General features: G+C 35.8%; 2 protein-coding genes across 3 annotated transcripts in view; one reads left to right on the forward strand and one right to left on the reverse strand.

Moving 5' to 3' along the window:
* Positions 1 to 21,534, forward strand: part of LOC110379204 (MOXD1 homolog 1) — a 73,539-nt gene extending 52,005 nt beyond the window's left edge. For both annotated transcript variants that reach the window (XM_049850512.2, XM_049850505.2), the window contains exons 3-13: positions 14,144 to 14,293; positions 14,755 to 14,913; positions 15,267 to 15,579; positions 16,023 to 16,124; positions 16,586 to 16,749; positions 17,290 to 17,406; positions 17,568 to 17,714; positions 17,954 to 18,108; positions 18,596 to 18,714; positions 19,145 to 19,311; positions 19,731 to 21,534. In XM_049850512.2, the coding sequence (XP_049706469.2) occupies positions 14,144 to 14,293; positions 14,755 to 14,913; positions 15,267 to 15,579; positions 16,023 to 16,124; positions 16,586 to 16,749; positions 17,290 to 17,406; positions 17,568 to 17,714; positions 17,954 to 18,108; positions 18,596 to 18,714; positions 19,145 to 19,311; positions 19,731 to 19,910 (1,773 nt within the window). In that variant the 3' untranslated portion in view covers positions 19,911 to 21,534. The remainder of the gene's footprint in view (positions 1 to 14,143; positions 14,294 to 14,754; positions 14,914 to 15,266; positions 15,580 to 16,022; positions 16,125 to 16,585; positions 16,750 to 17,289; positions 17,407 to 17,567; positions 17,715 to 17,953; positions 18,109 to 18,595; positions 18,715 to 19,144; positions 19,312 to 19,730) is intronic.
* LOC126056775 (uncharacterized protein DDB_G0283357) lies at positions 21,035 to 25,477 on the reverse strand. The gene is made up of 3 exons (XM_049850832.2): positions 25,315 to 25,477; positions 23,760 to 23,896; positions 21,035 to 22,339 (listed from the first exon to the last, which is right to left on the reverse strand). The coding sequence occupies exons 1-3, from the start codon at positions 25,324 to 25,326 to the stop codon at positions 21,577 to 21,579; spliced, it is 912 nt and encodes a 303-aa protein (XP_049706789.2). The 5' UTR covers positions 25,327 to 25,477; the 3' UTR covers positions 21,035 to 21,576.
* Positions 25,478 to 27,152: the final 1,675 nt, after the last annotated feature.

Below are 27,152 nucleotides of genomic sequence, written 5' to 3' on the forward strand. Positions count from 1 at the left end.
GTTCATACGATTCTGCAATTTTGTCGCAAAATCGAAACAAACATAAAACAATTACAAAGCCCATTATTTTTTTCTTTCGCTACTTATCATAGCACAATTTTATAAAAGAAGGTAAATTGCAGTCTTAATTAGCTACCTTAATCTTGACTAATAACCGAATGAATCATGCCTACCTCGAGTATTAAAACATCGTATTTTTCCACGTTGCACATTTTACCAGGGGTTCATTACGAACCATACAAGCTTTGAGTTCACCCTCTCCCCTGGGGGTTGATGTTACAAATGGTTAACCACTCCTGCCAGCAATCCCCGCTTATTTAGCCACGGTACATTCACGTAGAAAGGTTAAAAGAAAATTAGAAAAAGAGTAGGTAAGTACTCTTCTTACCAAAGTAATTTAATTTTCTAACATAAGACGTGCTCTTACCCCTTGGATTATTTTGTAAAAAGACGTGTAGAAAAAAATATCTGTGTCTTTTTATGGTCTTGGTTATTAAATTGGTCTTCTAAGCCGCAAGAATTGTAAGAACTCCACGATAAAACGGCGCATAAAAATGCCACAAAAACTATAAAGTTTTATGTCTTACGCAAAATAATCCTGCGATCACACATTTTACTAGGAACAACGCTGAATATTCAACGTGTGTCATGCATGTTATACCTTGATTCGTCATCCAAATCACATAAAAAACTTAAAATATTCCCCAGTTATCGAAACAAACGGATCGTTACATGTTACTTATTGTCATTCAAAACATATACTAAGATCACTTTACTACACACGATCTGTCATCAGTCTGAATTAAAAACAACTAAATACAAAAAAAAAAAAACATTATTTAAATTAGTATTCCTTAAAACGAGGCTTGGATATTGTAATTTTGGGAATTCCGTACTTAATCGATTCCGTGCGCGAATGTACCGAAGGATAGTGTCGCACGCATTACAGATTAGAAGGTGTAAACGAAGTACAGTCACGTATAGTGACTCACCTGGCTCCTACAGCGTATGCAGTTGTTTCCTGAAATATTCGATAAGGATCTACGGCCAGTGTTGCCATATCAATGTCTATTAAATTGTTTATAAATAAACATGAAAACAACATATTTATAGATAGATATTTTCATTATTTTACAACAATTTATACTAAAAACAAAACTCTAGGTAACACAATGGACGGAGATATCGCTAAAATCTGTCTCTTACCGACAACCTTTGGATGAATTCAGACGAAAGAAAATAACCATATAGGAGGTAGTCTAATATATTGCCTATATATTATGATAGGTACAATGTCTATACATATAATATAAGCTACCAGTTTATGTTGGATACATAGATGTTGGTATATTCGTAGTTTTGGCAATGTGATCCCGGCTAATCATTTGCCTTTAATGTTGCTTCCCCCATTAATATTAAACGAGCTATCAACAGGATTATTGGATACACCATCAGCATTATTGGATTAATCAGGTCAAATGTATCTACATATAATATGAAGAGACTCCGAATTGAGCATTAATGTAGGCACATACAACAATTTTTATTTCGTATTTCAAAAAATTTTGTTGATAGGTCATTTGAAAACTGATCCTTTAAAGTTTTAATTCCTAATTTTAAGTATGATACTAAAATATTTTAACCAATTAGAATAAAATATTATTATGATTCGATCCTCTTGTATTTTACAATTTTAATATCTAAAGATCAAGGATAAATTATAACCCCTGGAATCTTTGCTTAACAGCACCTGGCCCCAGAAACAAAGTCAAAAACAATTAAAATGCACCAACAACACCTCCCACTGTGTTGCAACCAACGCTCACAACATTCCAGCATATTTACCTCCATATAAGTACACGAATTCTCATAACAAAGACTTTCAAACAGTTAAAAGTCAATCAGACCCAATATAACCCGTTTATCTTTGAACCCACTCGCACCCCAAAAATTTAAAGTACCAATTTCAGGTCCAGAATGAGCCTTAATTGAATCAAAGACTTATAACTGGTGAATCAGTTTATTTCGCAAAATTAAGCAACGTTTGATGTGTTTCGAAATGACGGAAAGACGTACTTAGTTGATGAGTGATTCATAAAGTGCAATTGCACAATATTTGTTTTTGTTGCACAGTCGATAATTGCGTAGGTACATCGACTGTACGACTTTTACAATAAAATTATAGCCCTCTGAATGGCTCTGAATGCCTCTCTACGAAGAAATACAAATCTACCTCTAAACAGTCTAAACACATCCTAGTCATTTATAGAAAGTAAAGCTATTTATTTATATGACTTTTCGGCGACTTAGACAATTTGCAAGTACATTATTTCCGTGCCATTCAAAAATAACCATATTCATAGCATTAGCATACCAATCATAACAATATTAATAACCACACAACTACAATCTCTATACCACGTGACTGTTTTGTGTATGCAAGTCCCACAGTCCCCTTCCTGCTTTCCAACCTACATTTATGTCAAGCACGATATAACCTCATCAAAACCCATGCCCTATTGACGGCCCATTAGCCAGGAAGTGTATCAAATTGGTAATCGAAACCCTAAAGGTGATTATACAGGGTGATCTATTTAATTTCCTTAAAACCCTCCGGGCTTAATCATGAGCCATCAGACGTCCAATTTAATGGGTTACCGAAATTCCTTTGAAGCCATTCGTCATAGAAAAGATTTATTATTCTGGGTAATGTATGAGGGTTTGTTTTATGGCGGGTAGCTTAGGGTTGGCACGAGTTTTTACGGAGAAAATAAAATAGTTTGTCTTGTGTTAGGTTCTAGATTTATTTATTAGGTCTAGGGTTATGCTTTTGACTAAATCTCTTTAGAAGAAATTGCTAGCTAATATTTTTTATTTTGTTCATTTTACTCGCTACACTAACCTATAGATAGACTATATAAACATTTTGACTCTTATGTATAATCGAAATCGCTACATACTCAATGTGTCAAATAAAACCACTACACTGTCCATCTCAAGACGTCTGCAAATGAAAACTACTCAAACGAAATTCAGAAATAATTTATCATTTGAAAAGTAAACTAGGAACTGCGACAAAGTTTACGCGTCCCCTAACGTAAGCAGAGATACAAATAGAACATGAACTTACAGAATCTCGTTTCAACTTTACTGCGAACCAACAGTTCTACGTAAAAGTCGAACCTTGTCACATGTATGTATGGATAGAGTGCATTACAGAGCAAAGAAGGAATTTATTTTTAATCTATTCTTAATATTATGAAGCTGAAGGGTTTGTTTGCTTGAACGCGCTAATCTTGGGAAGGACTGAACCGATTTGAAAAAATCCTTCAGTGTCATATAGCCCATTTTTTGAGGAAGGCTTTTTATCCGGGTTCGTGCAGAAGCTCTCACGGGATGCGGTTGAAACCGCTGGCAGAAGCTAGTTAACTACAATATTTACGTATTATTACTAGATTTTCCTGCAGTTAAACTCGCCTCACGAGGAAATTATTTCGAGCGGATGAAATCTTTACTAAATGAGAAATGATTGTATTCGGTACGGATGGTAAACACCGTGAAAGTCTATCAGATAAATAAAAAGATAGATAAAAAGGTAGACTATTTTTATGTTAATTCAACAAAAAGAAACCTGTTTTTTTCTAGTAACAAATCGGTACACACCTCATTATTTCATGATACAAAAACTTTTTCAAATCCATTGATCCTGGTGTTAATACTTGATCAAAAATAATGTGCCAACCCTACGGCGGTAGTGTCTTCATTCACAGTGATTGGAAAAGTTAAGTTTTTCTCACAAAAGGCAAATACATTTGGGAAATCAGTATGTACGTAGGTAGCTGTGAATCGTAAAGAATTCAGAGACGAGCCCTGAAAGCACTACTTTCAGGCACTTACTTAATAATGAATGTTCTTTACAAAAAAGTTCACTTAAAAGAAAGTAAGTAACTTTGTTTATTTGTTGCTCGAGATCTGTGCTGGAATTAAGTAATACGATACTTTTGCTATAAAACCAAAATTGAAGACAATAATAAAATTTCGGTGACATAAGTTAATTTGTTTAGGTAGTCCACCTAAATAAATTGGAACTACAGAATCTTTATCGCCAGTTGCTTTAGACTATTTACGAGTTTTTCCTGCATCTTTTTATTTGTTAAATGCACCATTTGATGAATAAATTGTTAAATCTTTATCAGCCAAGTCGCTTTCCACGCAATACTCCATCTATGACGTCACTTGGCAGTTGCATAACTACCCTAGAAGTTTTATTAAAGGCAGACTTGAGTGCTTCGGTATAGCCTAGTGAAGATGAAGTCAAAGGAAATGTCCGCTTCAATTTCCCCTTTGCCCCATTTCTACACACAAGACTTCTTACTTTGTTTGATTAATACCCGGTTCTTATATCCTGAGTAGGAATAGTTTTGCTTACCGTTTAACTTTTCTTTAAGCTGCTTATATATGTATATGCATTTATCTATTCACTAATTATTTCATCACCAATAGACAGTCTTTGAGCTAAAATAGGCATAATTTCAGCGTTTTTTTTAAATTTTATGTTCTCCATGAAACCTCCTCACTGCAAAGCGAAAACTAACAAAAGTTCAGTAAGTTATTCCAAAAGGGTATCTTTACGACGTCAACAGAATCACAGTTCAAATACCAATAAAAGTAACCTTTATAAGCCATAAATAACAACCATCCCCCTACTATCCCAAACTTGTGTAATGTGTCTAAGGCATGGAGAACAAAATGACTAGTGGGGGTGCCTTAATCCCATAAGAAAATAGCGCGCCAAAATGCAGGTGCGCAAGGGACGAGGAACGTTACTGTCTTCGCCCTTATTCGTCTTCTTTGGACCCGCCCATTTTAAGTAATACGAAAAATCGTTGACTGATGTCTCGAAGAACGCCCCGTTAATTCATTCGCAACTGACCGTTTTGATGCCCACCGTACCTATTTGACCTAGAAGTTGCCTGTCCTGCGATTCTATAAAATTCGATCGACAACTCGCATTTCACTTCGATTCGTAATGTCATTTCATACTTTAGGGGAGGTAGGGGAGGGATGGGCACTTTTTCACATTTATTGCATAAAAAATCAGATTTTACAGATAATCAACTTTTATTGCCATTTCTTATGTTTGGCTAGATAAAATCAAAGAGCTATCCTAAAAACTACAATCAGTTTCAACATTACGAGATATTTAAACGGTTTAAACCGCATTACAATCGGATCATCCGTTTGGGAGCTACGATGCCACATACACCCACACTGGAGATTTTGACAATCAATCATTAATAATAGAAAATACACATACCTTTCATTAGTTTTCTCTTTATAACGATCCGAAACCGCAACAAAATATTTAAGTACTTTTACGAGTGTTTGTTCTTGACAACTCACAGAAATGACAGATAGTCTATGGATGAACACCGTTACCAGTCGGTAACGTAAACTACCCAATAAAAAAAAAACTATGATCAAATCAGAATAAAAGGGGGGTCCTTTTATTCTGATTTGATCATAGTTATATATAGTCGTGGTGGCCTAGTGGGCAAAGAACCAACCTCTCGAGTATGAGGGCGCGGGTTCGAATCCAGGTCAGGCAAGTACCAATGCAACTTTTCTAAGTTTGTATGTACTTTCTAAGTATATCTTAGACACCAATGGCTGATAAAAAGGTGAAGGAAAACATCTTGAGGAAACCTGGACTGTGTAGTCTGAAATCACCAACCCGCATTGAGCAAGCGTGGTGATTAATGCTCAATCCTTCTCCGTGTGAGAGGAGGCCTGTGCCCAGCAGTGGGACGATTAAAAAAAAAGGCTGTAACTAGGTAACTAACTAACTGATCATAGTTGTTTTTTTTTTAATCAGATAAATGATCAAATCAGAATAAAAGGACCCCCCTTTTATTCTGATTTGATCATGTCTCCCAACTGCCCATCTCTCCCCTACCTCCCCTATAGATAGACAGATTTTGGCAGATCTGTCAAAATCTCGAGTTTAATTTAGTTCAACTTGTCAACACGCTCGATAGTGTAGCGCTAGTGTAGTTTGACAATGTCAATCACGAAACTTTAAGGTAGAATTCCGTGGGTCGCGATTGTCGCAGCCGCGCGCGACAAAAGTCAACCTATGAAAATGTATGGCACCGCTGCCGAGGGCCGCGACAGTCGCGCGCGGACGACGAATTTCGTGAGCCGCTCGCGGCCGTACGCTTCTCAACATGGTCTAGCGCTTAATAACATCTATAGAATTTTAGTAAAACCAGAATTAAATTGTTGACAATGCCGCGAGCAGCTTACGAAATTCGTCGGCCGCGCGCGACTGTCACGGGCCTCGGCAACGGTGCCATACATTTTCATAGGTTGACTATTGTCGCGTCCACGGAATTCTACCTTTAGATCGAAGTCGAAGTTGGAGTGATGTCGAAGTGAGTTGTGATATTTTATAGAATCGACATGCTGATCTACTTTGCATTATGGAAGCTCCACTCATCTCCTTATTCCGTGGTCTAAGGTGACCCAACGTACATCCCCGAACTCATAAGATGTCCCTAAGGTGACTGAATTGTCATTTGAACATCCTTACCCAGGTCACGTGCGTTTCGGTCGAGATACTTAAAATTCCCTTACTGATGTAGCATTCAAAATGAAGGCAGTTACACCTTCGAATACTTTGAATATAGATGTCACATGGAGACGTGTGTTTAGAATATGTTAGTGACACTAATTGTTTGAGCATTTGTTGTTTTTATGGTAATTTGTTGATCTGTCTGTGCGTTGTTGTGTCTGTGGTTTTAGAGGAGGTTCTGTCGCTTTCTGAGCTCTGTGGTACATCACGTCTTTACTCTTATATCCCTGAAACTTATTTCACTTTTTATCGTCTATGTCTCGCCTAGCTACGTCAGTATCTCTTTGTATATCACTCGGTAAAGGTGAAATATTTTTGGGTTTTTACATCTCCAGTGCAAAGAGTCATACTCGTATATTAGATTGTGTTATTCGTTTCCTTTTAGCACATATCCCACAGATTTTTATGTTACCTACTACAGTAAGTAATCTAGTTTTTGTCACGATACATACTCTGGGCGCGAACGTGGGCTTAAATATTTTATCATACCTACATTATGTACCTCTGGATAGTAGTGATTTTTCTTCATTCCAAAAAGAGCTAAGTCTTTAAAAATCACAAAAACCACTCACGTATCACTAAACAAACAAACTTTAAATTCAAACCACAGCAATCAAATTTTCTCACCAATCATTAAAAAGCAATGAACGGAACCCGCCCAAAATGTTAACCGAATAAAATTAATGTTAACTAGCTAACACTTTTCTTATAATTGAAGGCGTAACGATAAATCGAGACAAAATCAAAACAGTATTTAACATATCGATAAATAAAGAAGCCTGAACCAAACTACCTTTATCTTTTCTAAACCATCAGTGTATCTTACCTTTATCTAAGAAACTTTACCTCCCATCTTTAAGTCGTAATTAACCGTATCGGCTCCAAAATGGAAATCGTTTTTTAACTTTTTCTGTAAACGAACGTAAGCTTCACACTTTCAAATAATTAATTAGTAAAATTGAACTGTAAGGTGTCTGATTACTTAGATTTTAACACTCCCACATTGATGGTAGATTAGTGGATTTTAATGTTTCGTCGACACATAAATTTCAAGCCTATCCTATGTAGGTGCAAGGCATCATAGGTATGTAGTTTTTTCATCATAGGTATCAATTTCGCAATTAAGGCGAAGAACTTAACAAAAAGGATGCAAAAAGTTGCAGCACTATTTCAATTCTAGATGTTGATGTAGTAGATGTTGGTGATAATATCCCTCATAAATAAGAGTTAAAGTTCGCTCTTATCATGCTATTTGGCGATCTTTTAAATAAATCAATAAACTACAGCGAATTTATATGAACTTATCCTGAACTTTAAGCAAAAATGTCTTCAGAAAATACGAAGGTTGGTTTCACAAGTTGTTCTTAACGTCATTTATTTAATAGTTAATAAGTGTACTTAAAACAAGTTATATAAAGGAAATGTACTCCATTAGAAATAATTATTTCTAGGAAGATGTTACTGAGCTGCAGGAAGCCACAAAGTTTTCTGCTTTCTACAACCTGCACTTTCTTATTGCTCTTTATTGTTTGTATCCTTTTAAACTTTATCAAGTATTAAAAGAGGTGAATTAATTTAATTTTCCTTTTATCATTGGCAGTACACAGGTTGGCCCTTTATATAATCTCCACATGACTTTGTGATTGTATAAAATAGTCACACTCATATGGGCTAATTATTTATTTTGGTATCTCCCAAAGATTCGTTAACTCACATAAAAGCACCTATCAGCAATATTTCACCACCACACCAAAACTAGCTGTAATGTACAGTCTACTTCAGGTCAGTGGTAACAGTTTTATAGGAAAATCGTACTTATTACTATTGAGTTAAGGTGCATGCCAGTTACCACTGATGTGTGGTCTACCGTACTGAGATCTGCCCATTTCAAAACATTTAATGTTAACTAAATACATTTCTACCGAGACTGCATGTCTCTGAATATTCTATAAATCTTTATCACCTGTCCATTGCATATTAAGTGCCTGACATTTAGAATCTATAAACTACTGAGACCTCAGGTTTTGAAAATGCAAGAGCTGTGCTAATGTGGATAATTGCTGCAGCTACGTATATATTTTATTCAGGTACTGCACGAGAAGTATCTTCGTCTTCTCAATATTCATTGCATTAGAGAACCTGTGAATCATTCATCATGAGACTTTTATCACGACACCAATTAAACTCATATACTTATCTACAGTGGCGTATTTTTCGTCCTTCGCCGTTTTTGAATCGCTTTTGTTTTATTAACCAGTATACAATACAACCCTTTCCATTTGTGTCGTCCAATGCCACACGTTTAAGAGTTTAATCCAATTTTTTCATGCACCCGCAACTTCGATCTTTTCCAGTATTTCCCCTTAAATTGATGGAGGCACAAGTCTACCAAATAATTGTACTGCAGGCGCGTTACATGCAAAGTCGACTCGAGATCAGAAATAACAAGCATCCACCATTCACTCCAAGAAACGTATTCACAAAATCCTTTAACGATGTAAACGCAATTACTTTTGAAACATAAGTTATGGGCACACATGCAGGCAAGGTGCGATCGTACACCTGCACGTATGTTTACGTACCAGAGAAGTTTTAATGGTGCTTTTAGGAATACTAAGTTGTACCAATAATAGCCTTAGCTATGTGAACTTTGGACCTAAATGTTTTATGTCAGACAGGCTGCCTTTTATGGAGTTCTGTCATTGATGTATGAGAGAACTAAAGATATTTATTGTTAAACTGTAGAATATCTATAAAACCTATATAGGACACTAGTGCCTTTATTGCCTTGAGAAAGTTGTGTAACGCTCTAAAGATCTCAGCAGAAATAGCCACTTAATTAAAATTTGTGTAGAGCCCGCAAAGGTATTTCCAATCTTGCTAGCTATCGGAGATAAAGGTCCGGCACAGCCAGTTTTGTTGTCGAACCAAGATCAGCTGTGAAAGATTAAAGCCAGCCTCCATCCATATAATACACCCTTTTGAGCCTGCCGCTAGCAGGTATATCAAATTCCCAAACACTTGAATAAGCATAGAAATCAAAACAGTTACAGGTATTGCGAATTCTTCCCACAGAGATTCAAATCGCAAACCAGTCATAGATGCAATTCTATCGTACCTATTGCGCAAAACACGACACGCCAAAATCGCATTCCAACCAGGTAGTTAGCTCATTGATGCACTATTTAATCCTTATTGCTAATAACGAAAGCTGAGAATCGAGTGGCGTATCGATTTACAATGAGATTTGCGAATGTTCAGTTCTACGTTGACATTTTAAATAAGGCTGTCATGTGAATTTTAAGCAGGGATGTGGGATTAAGCGCATCGATAAAGAATACAGTGATGTTTATTGGTAAAAAACTCTTCTCTGTTGTATCCTTAACTAAAAACAGAAATAAGTTCCTTCCTGATAAGTTTCGATTTAAATGATACCAAACCTTTCTATGTATATAAACTATTCCGTTGTGATGAATGGAATTACATAGATCAAAAGACCAAATTCTATGTTATGATACGAGCGTGACAATAGATTTATCCCACGACACAAGCTATGCAGAAGTAATACAAACCAAAGCATTGTCTGCAGTTCCTGCTCTTAAAGAAAAATAACGGCTTACGTACGTAAAATTTTGGATCAAAAGTCCATAAAAAGGAATGTCATTTACTCACGGCAGCTGGATCTAAGTGAATGATTGCAAGTTGTACAGATAACTGGCAGCCCTACGCTGCTCCTATTGTGTTTCGATTCTCATGCGCGAACATCAGGTCGATTCTCAAAACTTATTCTTTTGTGTGAACGTAGAAAGAATTTTAATGCTTCCGTTTGAACTTGGTATAAAATCTCACAATAGAATAGCACTTTATTGCGTAATGCCGACCCATTTGATAGTCGACGATCATTTTCTTGGCTCATTTAAGTTTCTGTCCATGTAACGTGTGTTGTCGTGTTATTCCTATTTGCATAGTAGGACTCAATGTGTTGTCACATGTCACATTTACTGTTTGGTAAAAGCACGATTCTAGGAAGAGGAGCGGTGTTTATTATGCTTTACAAAGAACAGCTAGTGAAATAAAAATGAAGTAGCTAGCCAAGTTTATGACTGCGGCAGAATAGCCACAGAAAATACAGATACGGTTTCAGAATCTAATGAAATAGTTAAACACATTTAATCTAGCTGCAGTTAAATATCATCAGAGGAAAACCGGTTATGCAAATGTCTCAAGGAGTAGGTTATTCAATCTATTACAACCAGCGCACCTGTATTATTGAAAGCACCTTTACAATGACACAATATGAACTGGTCACATTATAACTTGTATCAAGTAAGAGCGACAATCAAAGGCGTACAATAAAAATCTCTACAATTAAACACGTTTATGTATGTAGGTTTAGCGGACCGTGGGAACGTGCGCCGGAGTCGAATCGGCGAATCCATGCAAAATCCTGTTTTGCTCCAACATTCACTACCTGTTGTAAAATAGGATAGCGAGGTTTATGCGGTACTTTATAGATATTAAAGTTTTATTTTTGTACTGTATGGGAAGTACTGTCTGCAGTGTCTGTTGTTAAGAAAGATTGTAAGGGGAAAGGTGTGGAAGTTCCGTAAGCAATTCGAAGCTTTGTTGGCAGATATGTTTTCATCAGAACCTTAGAGAATCATTGCTGTATGTGTGAGTGATCATTCGATTCCTTATGATTCCTTGTATTAACTGCATCCCGCTTTTGATCCTGAAACCTTGTTACCTGACCTTGAACACTCCTAAGTACATCGACCACACGTTTAACAAGAGACCATTCCCTAGCTCGGGCATTAACTTATCGATAACTGTGTACCAATGTGTCATAGGGTCTCTATTAGAATTCTCAACCCGTGAACTTTAGGATGACTCACTGTACAATGCAACTGTATTGCACAAACGCACATTGTATAGCTTAACGTGAATATCAGTAGGCTGTTGGCTCATAACAACTTAATTTGGTTGTATTGAACCTGTTTCGAAGCTAGTTGCTGCCAGTTGAGTAAATTGCATTGATATTATAGAAATTATTGGCTTCATACGATTTAGTTTGGCTTGTTAGCTTCTGGTTTTGACAGGCGTAACCTCTTTTGTAGGCTGACATCTGTATGTAGCTATTGCTAATACATTGTCAGTTGATTTAGCTTGCAATACTGTTGGCAACGTATAGTCAGTCTTTCCACAACGTTTGTGTTGAAATAAGATTGAATGAAATAAGTTGAAAATGATATTAGGGTCTTATATTTATACTATTACATTGAACGGCTTCTGTAATCGTGATATGAATAGTTAAAATGTATAATTTGATGTTTTAAGTAAATTACGCATTTTAAATGTTCTGTACTTTGTATGTTCGTTATGTACCTGAGTTATTTTATATTCAAGGACATAGCACAAAATAGGTGTTATTACGTGAGGTTTAAAACTTGTGGCAGTTTCCAAAATCCACAATTTAACCCAAAGATCAGGCATTACAACAGAACATTAAAAGCGGTTTTCTATTACCATAGTTCAAACGATAACTCATGCTATAGGTCTTACAGTAAGAGCTAGGATTCTAGGCTGACAATTATTTATGCGATCCTTGGCCGGGTATGCGAATTCTTAAGCGAAAGACCCGAATATTCCACGAAGTTGTTTTGGAATGTCTCTTTAGCTTTATGATCATTAGAAGCGAATACTGATTTTCGTTTTGTTTCCGAAGTTCTGCTTAAGAAGTTGGTTTCTTTTGTTTTTGATTGTAAATGTTGATTCTCTTTGTTTGCTTTTATTGGTCGTACTTGAGCTATCAGGAATAATTTTGTTATTGGACAATTTGAATTTCTTACTCAAAATTAATTAAGTCTTTTGCAAGATGTTATTTGGGATACAATTTTAAAGATATACCTACATTTTTTGTACCAAAACCACAGAAGCAAGCATCAACAAAAGGTCAAAACGATCGTTCAAAAAGCAAAAAAAAGGACATTCCTGACATTTGGCATGTGTAACGTCCCCCTATCATTACGAGCAAAGCCAGGTGCTCGAACATCAGGCATGGCACGTGCACGCGACATCTGCCGAACAAAAAAAGAACTTATAATAGTATACTATTTTATTTACTTACTTTTATACCTTGAAGACATCTGTTTTGAATGTGCAATAGAAAGGATATCTCGTATATATGTCTTAGGATGCGGCTTAAACGCGATCCTCAGCTGTTTTACACAAAGAGGTTTTAACGTCCCGATCAGCTGTTTCTAATTTTAAACGATATTTTTTTTATTTCATGCCAGTTTTATTGGTTCAGTAATAAGGTTGAGCAAAAGGTGTTACCTTTTATTAGCGAACCAATCACTAACCAATCTTATGTTCTTTTTATTCTTATTAAGTCTGGGTAAGCTTTCGTTTCTATCAACTGTCTTTGTTTTTTTCTGGATTCTGTAGTGTCAAAAACAAACCAGATGGCAAAGCGATTTAGTTATTAATAGACTCTCAAATTAAGCTTAACCTTTCTGCTTCCGTAGGGAAATAAATGCTATTTTTGAAAATATATTTTTGGGATCGAAAAAAATGGCCAGATGTTTCTTATTTTTGCGGCAGGCGCGGTTTTAATAAAGGGTCTGCCGTATGTTGGTTATGGTCCATTTTGAACTTGGATCAACTAATTCCCTTACACGGTTTTTTCATTGTCTGTTTGGGGTACTTGTACTACGCAGACCTATAAGCTTTTCTCAACCACATATATACTTTTTGTACATATATTTTGTTATGCAATCCATCAGAGACATTTTTACTACTCTGAAATGTTTACCAATATATAAAACTTTTTACTGCCTATTCCACGACATATAAAATAACACTAACATGAACATTTTAGGTTTTACTACACGCATTAACAAAATTAGTTTTAAAACTGCAATTAATCTAAATAGTTCTTAGTTTTATGTTAAAAGTTCAGTAATTTGGCTGCTGTAAACGACTTTTACCGAAATGGTGGTATTATTTATTTAATTAAGCTCAAATAGCTAATAAGGGCAATAAAAATCTAAATGCGTACTCCTGAATTCCTTTTACGTTTTAATTGCTTGCCATAAAACTCAAGTTTAAGGCTACAAGGCTTAGAAAAACCTTTGTGGGTGGGAGCTAGTTTCTTGTTTCTTAATCAAGTGCAGCTTATGTACTTGTTCGACACTCATGTTCTGATAAAACTATTTATTACCTACCAATTTCAGACCGTAAGTTCGGAGAAAAACCTCTAATCTATCGGACTAGAGAAAGAGTTTCGAGGCTGAGATAGCATATAAATATAACTGACAAATAAACAATACCAAAAGGCAAGTAAGCCTACCTCTAACTACGTTATAGTCAGGTCACCTACCATCAGGTCACAAGGTCAGGTCACCATTAATGACTGTTCTTCTTTACCAGTACCTTATGTCACTAAAGCATCCCCCATATTTTAGCATCTTCCATCATTTTCTTTAACACCCTCTTTCATTGTTCCAGGACTGTTATGGCTCCGAGTTCGAAGACCGAGCAATAGCAGATGACGTGAAGAACTATGAGCTCATATCTGGATACCAGAATGATACACACACAACGGTGGAATTCAGGAGACAGTTGGACACATGTGATAAGCAGGACTTTGTTATTGGGGTGAGTAGATCAAAGAAAAACAGAAACGGTCTTCTATTTCGGTAAGGGTTATCGGGATGTCCAAGTAACTGGGTTGAGGGGATCAGATAGGCAGTCTCTCCATGTAAAATACTGGTACTTCAGCTTCATCCCATAAAGACAAGAGAGCTGATCCCAACATAGTTGTAGCTAGACAGATGAATCTTCTACTTCGGTTAGATGATCTTATGTGCCACTTCAAGTTCGAATTTCTATTAAGGTGGACTTATAGCAGACTCTTGTGATCTTGCTGCTCATCGAAAAGTTTCTTGGTCCTTCAAACATTACTAATCCGATTTAGTCTTTTATATTATTAAGCAGTGGTTAACTCGTAATCGCCTTTAGAGATCAAAAGATTTTTTCGCCAAAACTGAAGTAAGATGGCCTTCTTCGTTGCCTATTTCCCTACCCCCAACAAGTTCAAACAATAATTTCTTTTCTAGGACGAGACAACACAAATTCTTTGGGCGTTAGGACCTGACGGTTCTGATGGACAGTTACCCAAGCACGTGAAGAGTGGAGCCAGGCCGTTGAGACTGCTGCAGCCGGTCTCGAAGCCTGAGTCCATACCACTGAGCCATTGGGATGTAAGACTGACTAATGTGAGTATGAAGTTTGATGTTCGCTTAGTTTAAAGTTAATTAATGTTCTAAGTGGATGTTTTCTTTTGGCTATAATTAAGCTATTTACTTACTGGCTTCTGCCTGTCGCGTTGTCTATGTTTATTAAAACGATCTTGTCCACTCTTGAGACACAAAAATATTAAAATTGACGTCCTCAAAATCGGTTTTTCGATTTGTCACAAATCCTGAAAATCGAAAAATAAACAGACAGATAAGAACCCCTGTGTAATATACAAAACACTAGGACATACAATTAGATAAATTATGCGCCAATACAACAATTTCAGTTATTAATTTTAAAAATAATTATCAAATCGTATTACCCCTTCCAGCTCACAATCCCCTACGTAATGGCAACATTATTCTGGTGCAAAATCTTCAAAGTTCCTGACCTACCACGAAAGCACCATATCGTTGGATACGAACCCTTAATAGACAGCCGGCCGATCAGAAACAATGTACCCGTGTTAGAACCTAACAGCATGTCGCCAGTTCATCATATGGTGTTATATGAGTGTGCTGATGATGATGATAAGCATCTGTGGAACGGATGGGCTGAAGGTGATGGGTATTTTGGACCGAACAAGCCGAGTGCTTGGGCTACGTGTGCTACTCCCATTGCGGCGTGGGCTATTGGTTCTCAAGGTATGTATTTTCATTATTAATTAATGACAATATTAAGTAAACAAAAACATAATAAAGTAAAACATAATAATAACATGAAAAATATAACATAATTATAATATCGAGGCAAAATGCCTCGATGTCTAAAGTAATTATTTTAGACATGAATTCAATTAAAATCAACTGTTTTTGAATACTATAGTGGCTGGTTTGTCTATTTTAAAAGGGATAGATAAACCGCAAAAAAGGCTCTCAGAAACGAATAAGCACACAATTCAATTATAAATCAAATAAAACAGCTTGTTTAATAATAATTGTGTTGAGTTTAAAAAGTTGTCTCACCTACAACCTCAAAGAAACACCATCTAATTAACTCCCACAGCAGTCAGACCTTCACAATAAAGCCAAATCTTCATAAACATCTTACAAATGGCAAGTTAATTAATTAGCTGAACAATTTTCAGGTGAATTCCTTCCTGAGAACGTTGGCATACCGCTGGGCGCGAAAGGGGGCGTTTCCTACTACATGCTCGAAGTTCATTATGATAACCAGGCACTTCATAACGGTGAGTTTTTTTTTTTGTAACTAATGGTACTTAAGGATTTGCCTGTAAATTTTGTGGTTGATACATACCTAGATAAGGATCATCATAATTATAATGGGTAGTATGTTTGAAGGGTTCAGTTTTACTGGCTGCAACAAAGGAATTAAATGAAAAAAAAAAAAATGTACCTAACTTGGTAAATAATGTCATTTTGCCTGTCCCATTGATCTCTTTAATAAAGATTTTTTATTCAAAGAAGACAGTCATTAGCACACACATTAACAACACTCTTGTTTAAGTGAATTGCAAATCATGATAGTTTTATTTCTGTATCCTAGAGAAAAACCTAATAGGATGAGAGTTACATACTTACTGACAAACTTGTGGAACGCAAATAAATGATATGAATATGAATCTTAAAAAAAATTACCTATAAAATGTTTCGCCAAGTACCTACTAAAACCTCCACCATTCCTTCCCAGTACTGGACAGTTCAGGCATCCGCGTCCACTACACACCTACACTACGGGAACACGACGGCGCCCTCCTAGTCTCTGGTATCGGCGTGTCAGCATTACACGCGATCCCGCCAAAACAGAAGCAGTATAGAACTGTCGGGATTTGCAGCACTGAATGTAGTAAGGAGGTTGGTATCTTATTATTTTGAAGTAATTTAATATCGTGTGTTATGTTAGTTATTTTTTTTACCGATTTCAAAAAAATGTAGTTCTCAGTTTCACATTTGGCTGAACCTTACACCGGAAAATTGGACTCGGTTTTATATATTTTTTTATCAAAGGTACAGTGGTAATTTTCATCACTTGCTACAAATGTATCAGTACTATTAAACAAAAAACAAGTATGTGTATTTACTTGCAATTTATGCAGATAAATGCAGTCTGTTCTTAGACAATACGAGGGCTTGTATCTAGGTATTCTATGCCTATTTATTTATTGTCTATGCAACTACTGTTCTCAGCATTAATCATTGTCATTGTTAATGATAATTTAATGTCTGGCTGGCCTATTACTTACAACTCAACGTGCAGAATATACATATGTTCCTATATTGCAACGAGTATCTACCTAAGTCATTAATAAACAGGTAAATTGTCAGCATCTCAAGTACTCCATGGACATTACGTGGATACTACGCAATATTTACCATAAATGATTTTAATTACAGATGTTACCAGAAGAAGGCGTAAATATTGTGTCAGTATTGCTCCATGCTCACTCAACTGCGAGGAAAATATCTTTGAAACATATCAGAGGCACACAAGAACTTCCCAGGATATCAGAGGTAAGGATACCGAAAATTGATTTAGCGCCATCTAGTGCATCACTTGTGTACTATTTCCACGTTCAACTTTGTTCGTAATACAAATGGTTTTGTTCTCTCATGATAGTTTGCATTCGTGTCGACAGATGGCGTTGTACTAAATTGCTGTATATTATTTCCAGGAGAATTTCTACGATTCGCACTACCAACAGTCCCGTATTGTTCCCCGTGGAAGGAAGTTTATGAAGGGAGACAGCTTGATCACAGAATGTACTTACGATAGTACCTCAAAAGATAAACCTATATTGGGAGGCTATTCGGCTAAGCAGGTAAATAATTCTTCTTTATTTTAATAAGTTTGTGTTAGCTACATATCTGATCATCTTAAATTGATGTTATATTGAATGAAACAAGCTTTACATATACATAGTAGCTTTTTTAAACATTCTGTTACTATTTGTGACATCTAAAGAAGCATATAGATATCTTGTTATTATTGTTTTGGCCAATAATTTAATCTGTTCTTTTCGCATTTTTTTTTTAACTTTAAAATACTTATTTCTTCCAGGAAATGTGTCTTTCCTTCATCCTATACTATCCAAGAACAGAGTTAGCTGGTTGTTACTCTATGGCGCCCGTCAAGGAGTTCTTCGAGACGTTTGGAGTGAAAGAGTTCTATGGACTGACGTTCGATCAAATTGAGAACATCTTTTTATCTTCAGGGTAAGTTGAATTTTGTAATTAAAAATAGTATTTCAATATATAATTACGATATGTAGGTACTAAGTGGTGCAAAGTTGGAGTGCGCCCTCTGTTGAATATTTTGGGAAACTTTCATGAACTTGTGGCCACAGGCTTACTAGCATCTCCAAATTGCATCAGGTCAATAGGAAAAATATAAAAATAGACACAAAAGTAAAGTCGGTAAAGAAAAAAAAATGCATTGCTTGGCCAAACAAAAGTATTTCATAAATAAAATAGAATTAACAAATGATCCTCCCGCTGTTGTTTGAACGTGAGGAGTGTCAGATTATTACTGACCAAGAGCGACCATGTACCATCTTAAGCCCTTTATGTACCAGGGCCGCGACACCTCTATCGAACAATGCCGCAGGCATGGAATATGGATATACCTTAAAATATAAAATATAATATAGCTCTCTCTATTTACACATCAATCACCATACTTACAAGCATTTAAACATTCCAGAAGCTTCGAGAACCTTCCACCCATGCCGCTAACAGAACTGGAAGTGCAGAAACAAATGAACAACGACACTGGTGAAGAACAAGGAGTACAGGGTGACGACCAAGGCGTTGGCTTGATGAGTAAGTATTTTATTACAACGTAGATTATAACTGAGGGTTCTCTTATTCAGCGGAGCCCAGCAGGGCCAAGGCCTGCCGGGGCTGCGGGATTCTTCGAAAGAGTTACCGCAGCCCTGGTACATAAAAGGTCTACGACGGAACATGATGGATTTCTTGTCAGTAAAAGTCTGACACTCCTTCGCCGCTGCTAACCCACAGCGGGAGGGTTGATTTGATGATTTTTGCCATCATTTAAAAAAAAAGGAGACTGATACTAACGATAGGTTTATTTTTTAAGATCTCCACGTAGGTACACTGTACCTAGTTCATATTTTTTTGTAAGTTATAGTAACGATACTCGTTCACTTATATGAAGCATCAGTACCTTTTAAATACTCCATCTATTTATCCAACAGAACTTACTTTAATACGCCATTTCGCCTATTTTCAGAGGAGCTAGTAATCTGGGAACCACCAGAATTCCGCAACAAATCATTCATGGCGCATCTGAACGAGATGCCGTGGGCTGAGCCGTTGCTGACGGAACAAATCGAGAAGACTTTATACAAAGGAATGCATATGACTTTCTGTAAGAAGAGAGACGATTCATGGGCTGTGGTGAGTAAATAACTATATATATTTACTAGTTGATTTTTACGGATTTAGTCGAGGCCTAAAGGAACTACTTCACCCACTTTTATAAATAGTACCTAACCTGCGTTATCCAATCATCATTATCATCAGAATTTTTCTTATCATACCACTGCTAGGCATAGGCGTCCTCTCAAACAGTTATTCTGCCTACAATCCTACATATAAGCTATATGTATTATTGCCAAGTTTCATTTTCATCACAGTCCACACGAAAGGAGGAACAAAAATAAGCACAGAATATACGCTCACAAACTATCTCATTTATCATAATTAATCGAATAGGAAGAATACGCATTGTTTAAACATTTTCTAAAAGTTTTTTTAGTGCATAGGTAACTCACCATTACTCGACTATACACTAAAATGTACCCTTTTTCTTTCAGCCAATGCAAATCCAAAGCTACCCCAACTACACAGAAGTGATGAGCAACGAAACAGCCGAGAAATCCTGTCATTACAAAAGTGTAAGATTGCCCTCAGTAACCAAGACATCTGGTTCAACAACCAGCCTAGCCAGTTGGTTGGTTGTCGCGGTATGTGCTGTGTTGGTTGTCGCCCGGTAATACTGATGTTGTTTTTTTCGAAAGATGGGTATAGATATGAGATTTTTTTTGGCTTTTTTTATTTGGTATTTAACTGTCTAGTGCTGCTTTTTTTTTTAGTTTTATAATTATTTATGTAATTTTGGTTTTATTCCTTATTCTTCTGTCGTTATTTTTGTTTTGAATCATTCTTCATAAATTATTAAATGGCAATACTGATTAATAGTGCCTTAAATTTTTCCGTGCCTTAAAATCATGTCACCTTTTGTCCATAATTTAGATTTTTTACTAACTTTTTCGCATGTCTATACCCATCTTTATCTGAGCCAATGATTTCGTTGTTTTTTTTTTATTATTTTTACTTTTTAAATGTTTTCGACCTACAAATAAAATAGTATTATTCAGCCAAATTATGTATCATAATTTGCGAATACATGTACAGTTATTTTTTATGTATGTATTGTTAGGTCAAACTGTGTAACGGTTATATTTTATAACTTAGTTAATAAGTACATCGAGTGAATGTTTTTTTTTATTTTATATAATGTGATGATTATTGTACTTATGTGTGTTGCTCGAAACTCGAGTTGTACCAAGAAGGTATATTTTGTTTTTGGTAATAAGTTACTGTCATCTAAAACCAGTGAAGCAATAATATGATTAATTTAAATTGTAATACCTACTTTTGTGTTGGACTTTCTGATCCTTAGGCAGCTATATTTGTAATTTTCGTTAGGAAAAAACCAGTAGGCTCAAGTCTAAGAAATGAGTCCTTTAGACTCAATTCTTTGAGCATAAAAACCACATATTAAAAGTTTGGCTTGAAAAAATTTGTCGTACACCATTGTGCAAATAAATAGACTCAGTGGGTTATCTATGGTGACCAGATTTGTTTGTGGTTCATTCAAGTCAATATAACTATTACAATTTATATACAATACAGTGTAGGTAGTACCTATTTATAAATTAAATGTGTGTCCATTATAATTGCTGTATAATGTGCTTTAATTTTTTTCTAATTATTATTGCATTTTGTTTCTTCTATGCATTACTTGAGAAGTTTTGTTCATACATTCATTTACTTATTGGAAAATTATTTCAACGAACCAAATAAATTGTACTATTATTGTAACATTCAATATTGCAGTAAACAATGATTATCTAAATTATTCTTCTTATGTATAGGCATTTATTGTGAATTCCTATTACTCTATTTTATAGTAATTTCCACAAGTTAGTTAACACATTTAGGGCTGTGCTTACTTAGCTCTGTAGTGCCTTGATGTCTATACAGTCAAAGCCTTAATAAAGTAGACTAGGAATATACATGTTACGTCACTAGTATGACGTCATCATTTTATACAAAGTGAAATTACTGATTAGGCAACACCATTACCAAATATCGTTCGATATTTGAATTATGATATTTTTGTACAATAATTAATAATTATTATACTTTTATAAAAATATTTTTAAACATCTCAGTACGGATGTTAAGTTATCGAGTCAAATAAAATGAACAATTGATTGCATTTTACTATTTTTATTTATATTCAATCTTATGAGGTTTTAGTAATAAGGTTACGCTTAGTAATTAAGTTTTATTTATTTAAAAAAGTCAATAAACATGTTTTATTAAATTAAATGCTTGTTTTTGTTCAATAAATAATAATTACTTATACAATTATTAGTGGCCAGTGTTCTTAGTGTTGGCCCTTTGAGTATTATATTCTGGATATCTGTTAAACTGAGAATTTGTCGACGGGAAAGCATTCCACGGATATCTTTGTGTCGTTTGCACTAACTGACCATTTTTGTTCCCCGACCCAGCATTGGAATTGAAATTATTACTGGGTTGATATGGCACAATAGGCGGCGTTTGTATATACTGACCACTTATATCATAAAAACCATGATTCGAATCAAAATTGGGATTGTAAGAACTCGCTAGAGTTGGTGAAACAACGGTAGTCTGTGCAACTTGGTTGTTTGAACCGAAATTGGGGTTAAAACTCGGTTGATTGGGGATACTCGGTGCCGCTGGGACAATTTGCCCAAAACCACCAAATCCAGGGTTGGAATTGAAATTGTTACTGGATTGACTTGACGCACTTGCTGATGCTTGGCCAAACTGTCCACTGCCAAACCCGGCATTGGAATTAGAATTCCCATTATTGTTAGATTGACTGGAAACTGAAGGGTTAACATTTGAAGTGAGACCAGTGTCTGAGAATCGATCACCAAGACCGTTGCCGCTTGAAGGTACAGGGTCGACAAAAACACTGGGTCTCTGTGGGTAGGTCTGAGGGTCCTTCCTATTAGCTTCTAAAGCTTGCCAGTTGATGAACCAGAAAGGCTGCTTGTCTATGGGTAGTTTGCTCAGCCTGTCAATGAGGTCGCGGTCGCCATTTGCTTCTATAGGCAGTCTTTGGGTTGTGCCTTCGCCGAAACTGTAAAGAATGAAAAATTATGAGGAAATTACTTTCTTTTTTCTTAATGTTAGCTTACGAGCATCTATCCTTTCAGTAGGTAAATACAGACCGAGACCTTAGTTTTGACGTGACCAAACATCTGGGGCCCGATTCTCCTAATTTTACTTAAGCGACCTTCAATTGACGTTCGACTCGATTCGACTGAGATCCAATCCCGACTCGATTACTATTGAAGCGTATGTGGCATTCCGCTATTTTTTCTTTGAAATAAACGTTTTTATCCTTTTCTGTCATTCAATAATGAATCATTTTGTCTGCAACTGATTTACGATTGCAAAATGATTGTACAGCAAACTACCGTATAGACCAAAATCATCAAAATAGCAGACCAATCGCACACCAATCAAATGTCAATCGAATACGATTGGTCTTTTATTAGTAGCAGAATGCCCGATATGGTTAAAACTGCTATTACGATCATATTGCGATTCGATTTCTATTCGATTTTGACATTATTAACTTAGGAGAATCGGGGCCCTGGTCAATTTTGCAATTAGGTTGCTCATTTCGAATTTGTTGTGTATGTAAATCCATTAGCAGAAGATAAATAAGTCGATGAATTAATATTAAAGTGGTTGTTATGCACTTATAGGCAGTTTTTTGCAATTAAAGTTAACTTTTTTACTCTAAAAACCTTTGGAGAAAACCAAATTGGAAAAACCCAACACATGTAGATACCTATATATTCTTGCAACAGGTACGTATATAAATAATCATTATTTAAAACCACATATTATATACCTACCTAAAATAAGCTTAAGTTTTTTACCTGTCATCTGTTTCTTGTAAAGTGAACGTCAACCTATCAACTGCGTTGTTTTAATTTGGACTAGGGAAGTCCGGTACGTTTAGATTATAGATTATACTGAGTCATATCAATTAGCAAGCTAAGTTCGCTGGCTAGTTTTTAAGTAGGTAGGATATAGCAGGTTTTCAATAATTTTGGAAATAAAAATGATTTATGGGCATTGGGCAGTATGTGCCGTCATCGTCGTCACAGCCAAAAAACGTCCACTACTGGACAAAGGTCTTCCCCAAGCTGGGGGTGTTTATCCATTCTTACCGCCCTGGGCATGCGTGTTGGTGAGCAGGCATCATGCAATTATTATTAAAGCATTTTATGGTGAGTATATCGAGACTGTGGGATTGTTCCAAAGAGTTGCCGCGGTCCTGATACATAAAATGCCTACGAAGGAACACGATGGATTTTTAGTCAGTAAAAGTCTGACACTCCCTCACCGCTGCTATCTCACAGAGGGTTAATTGATCGAATCGAGTATATCGATTTTTGGTTCTTTTCTTTAAATAAATATTTTGAAAGCTCAGATTGGATGACAATTTAAGAATATCTTAAAATAATTTACAAAACGTTAGTTACCGATTATCAAGAGGATCAGGTGTCGTAGTAGTCCTGTTAGGAGTCTCAGGGAACCCAATGGGTTTGGAGCCCGCGAAGAAAGGTCGTTGACCCGCCACGATTGCTGACGTCATCAACACCACGGCTGACACTGATATCTGTTGATAAGTGGGTTAATGGATAATGTCATTAATATAAATGGCTAATCAAAACAATATTCATTGAAATGTAGATCAATTACAAAACAATAAGTTTAAGTAACAAATCAATTAAAGAAATCTAGGTTATAAGACACAAATGAAACTTAACCACTGACCCGATTTAAATGATATTAGAAAAGAAGTTGAGTTTGGGAACTGACATAGTCTAGTCTAGTACCTACATGTATATCCAGCTGAACTATGAACTACTCCCAGTGGGTGCATATTTCCCTAGGGATGTGAAGGCAATATTTTGCTCGTCTGCGTCTGAGCACGCAATCTACCTATAGGTTTTTTAAATGTTGCAATAGGTAGCTCAACTATCAAGGATTGGACATCTGTTACAAACAAAAACAACTAATTATATTCTTTAATACTTTTAAAACTTTTTTTGCACATCGTCCTTTACAAATGACTTAATGTATTTCTTATCAAAAGCTTGACATTTATAAATAGCAATGTACTTATTTATTTGTTTGGCTTGTTTATAAATAGTGCACATCTGAACCGGTCTCAGCATTGGATAGGTCGTTCCGTACTATGTCAATGACAATGTGAAAAATAGTAGATAAATAAACTTTATTTGTATGGAATTTAGTTATAGAATGTAAAGATATAAGTAGCTCCAGTCTTTTCTAAATTAAATACGAGTATATATTTAAAAACCTCGGAGTACCTAAGCCATGTACATACATAGAAAAAAAAACATACCGGCCGAATTGAGGACCTCTTCCTTTTTGGGAAGTCGGTTAAAAATGAACTCACGCTTATATTGTAATAGCGAAAGATATTGAGAAAACTTAGGTAATATGTTTGGCACTTCTGAATGTGCAAAAGGCAGATCAGATTTTGATAATTTATGAGGTTAATTTATCCATAATACATCAGTGAATAACTTAGAGGTTGCTTTATATCTGAGTACGAGAAGTAGGTACCTACTTAGTTCCCTCAATGGTGAAACCGCATATGGTAGCTAGTAATGCTTTATGAGTTCGTGAACTTTATTCTCTAGCCCGAGGGTTGGTTGGGATCGAAATAATCATTCAATCACAAGAATATGGCAATAAAAAGTACAAGTTTTACAAGTAAATAAAGCACACAGTTTATACGGTTGACTTCACTAGCTAAGTCCTCGAGATTCCGTCTAAACCATGACTAACATGCGCAATTATTTAACCATAACCTTATCCTTAATTAAAGATCTTACTTATAAAAGACAATTATTACAAGTCGTTAAAATACATTTAACAAAGAACTAACAAAACACAATCTAGTACATGAGAAAAAAAAATGATTTTTAAAGTTCGAACAACAGTTTAAAAGGAATTCTTATTTTAAAACCATTTTAAATAAAATACGACGTATAAACTACTTACCAAAGTCTTCATTCTTGTGTACAAAATTCCGTTTTTAAATTTCGAGAAAAACGAGCACTCCGTTCCACGACACAAAAGCGACTGGTTTTGCCGACAACTTGACGCACGAAAAAAATAACAAAAAACTCTGCTTGTTGAGGAAAACTTGGTGCCTATATGAGCACCTGTGGTAAGTTCACACCGGTTTGTTGTTATACAAAATACATGTGTTTATATTTAATTATGGATTTCATTTACCGTTTAGCGATACATTTACCCACTTTTTGTTTGCCACTGTGGGTAGGTACCTACTCTTGCGCACTTTCTTAATTGACTTAAGTTATTAATGACCTACTTCGGAAAAGACGTTCCCTGATTCATTTACATGGTTTGTTTTTTTTTTAATACACGGTTATTTTAGGGTTGCTATTTAAGGATAATTTTATATGTTTAAAAATATTTTTTTAAGGTGCAAAACGAGAAAAAGATAGAATTTAAATTCACTTTTTTGGGGAATTCCAACAATTACAATGATTTATGTTACGATCTAGCTGACCTGATAGACTTTGTTTTAGTCTATTTTTTACTACGATGTTTTTTTGTTTTTGCGGTTATTCTACATTGTATTGGGGGCGGAGACAGATTAAAGATTGTAATAATCGGTTCAACCATTTATGATTTATACATAGATGGTAGGTCATATAAAACTTTGTTTTAAACATATTGGTATTTACTTAAGTCTTTTTAATGTGTTCCTGATGTCCTTAGTCTTCTGCTTAGCTTTTTTCCAATCTGGAGCAGTATTTCAGTTGGAATACATTTTGTATCAATACCTAAAATATGTAAAAAATAATCAAAATTGTACCGGTGCAGTCCGAACGAGAAAACACCATCGTTACGGTAAAGCTTGAATCATGTACCAGTTTGCTTTATTTATATACCGATAACAGTAAATGACTTCCGCGTACATATTGTCAATTTTAGTACAGACATCTATACTAATAATATAAAGCTGAAGAGTTTGTTTGTTTATTTGAACGCGCTAATCTCAGGAACTACTGGTCCGATTTGAAAATTTCTTTCAGTGTTAGATAGCCCATTTATCGAGGAAGGCTATAGGCTACTTTTTTATCCGGGTACGGGAAGTAGTTCCCACGGGATGCGGGTGATACCGCTGGCAGAAGCTAGTTATGAATAAATTGTTAAATCCGGTTTTATTTTATCTGATGGCATGTCAGTAAATTGTCGATCAAACATTTTGTAATTAAACTAATTGTAATTGGCGTGACAATTTTAGATTAGCTTTTGAATTAAGTAGTTTAGTATCACAATATGTCTCGTTTGTCTGCCAGTCGCATAGCCCGACTGCTGCGCTCGAGGTCTTGGGTTGGATTCCCGAGTCGAGCCAAATCGTTTTGTGGGTTTTAGAAACTTTCACAGATGCAGGCCGGAATCTGGAAGTCGGTGATTAATACTCCCGTGCATAGGAGAGGCTGCTCGTGATTTCTATCCGATCGTGTCGTAATGCTGCCCCATTGGACTATGAGAGTGAAGGACTAGTGAGTGTACCTGTGTCTGCGCAAATGCTTGTGCACTATAATAAATCCTGCGCAGCAAAGAACAGCCACCGTGGCCAAATATCGGCTATGACACCATTATAACAATATGAACAAGCCACTACAAGGAATGTTGATGATGATGATCATGGATGTTAATGTAAAAACTTCTGACTTTTACTGACTGATATCTTAGTCTCCTCTGGAGCCCTTTGCCTACCTACCAGGGCTACGCTATTTTTTTTCATACAATCCTTGGGCTGCCAACCTGATGTATTTAACCAACTATGAGGAAGTCATACA

Source organism: Helicoverpa armigera, chromosome 18 (genome assembly GCF_030705265.1).
Source record: "Helicoverpa armigera isolate CAAS_96S chromosome 18, ASM3070526v1, whole genome shotgun sequence".
NCBI lineage: Eukaryota > Metazoa > Arthropoda > Insecta > Lepidoptera > Noctuidae > Helicoverpa > Helicoverpa armigera.

Excerpts from the sequence above, each read along its gene's own strand:
- LOC126056775 (XM_049850832.2), bottom strand. Across the intron at positions 22,340-23,759 it reads CCTGATCCTCTTGATAATCG|TTTCGGCGAAGGCACAACCC; the intron begins GTAACTAACGTT and ends CATTCTTTACAG.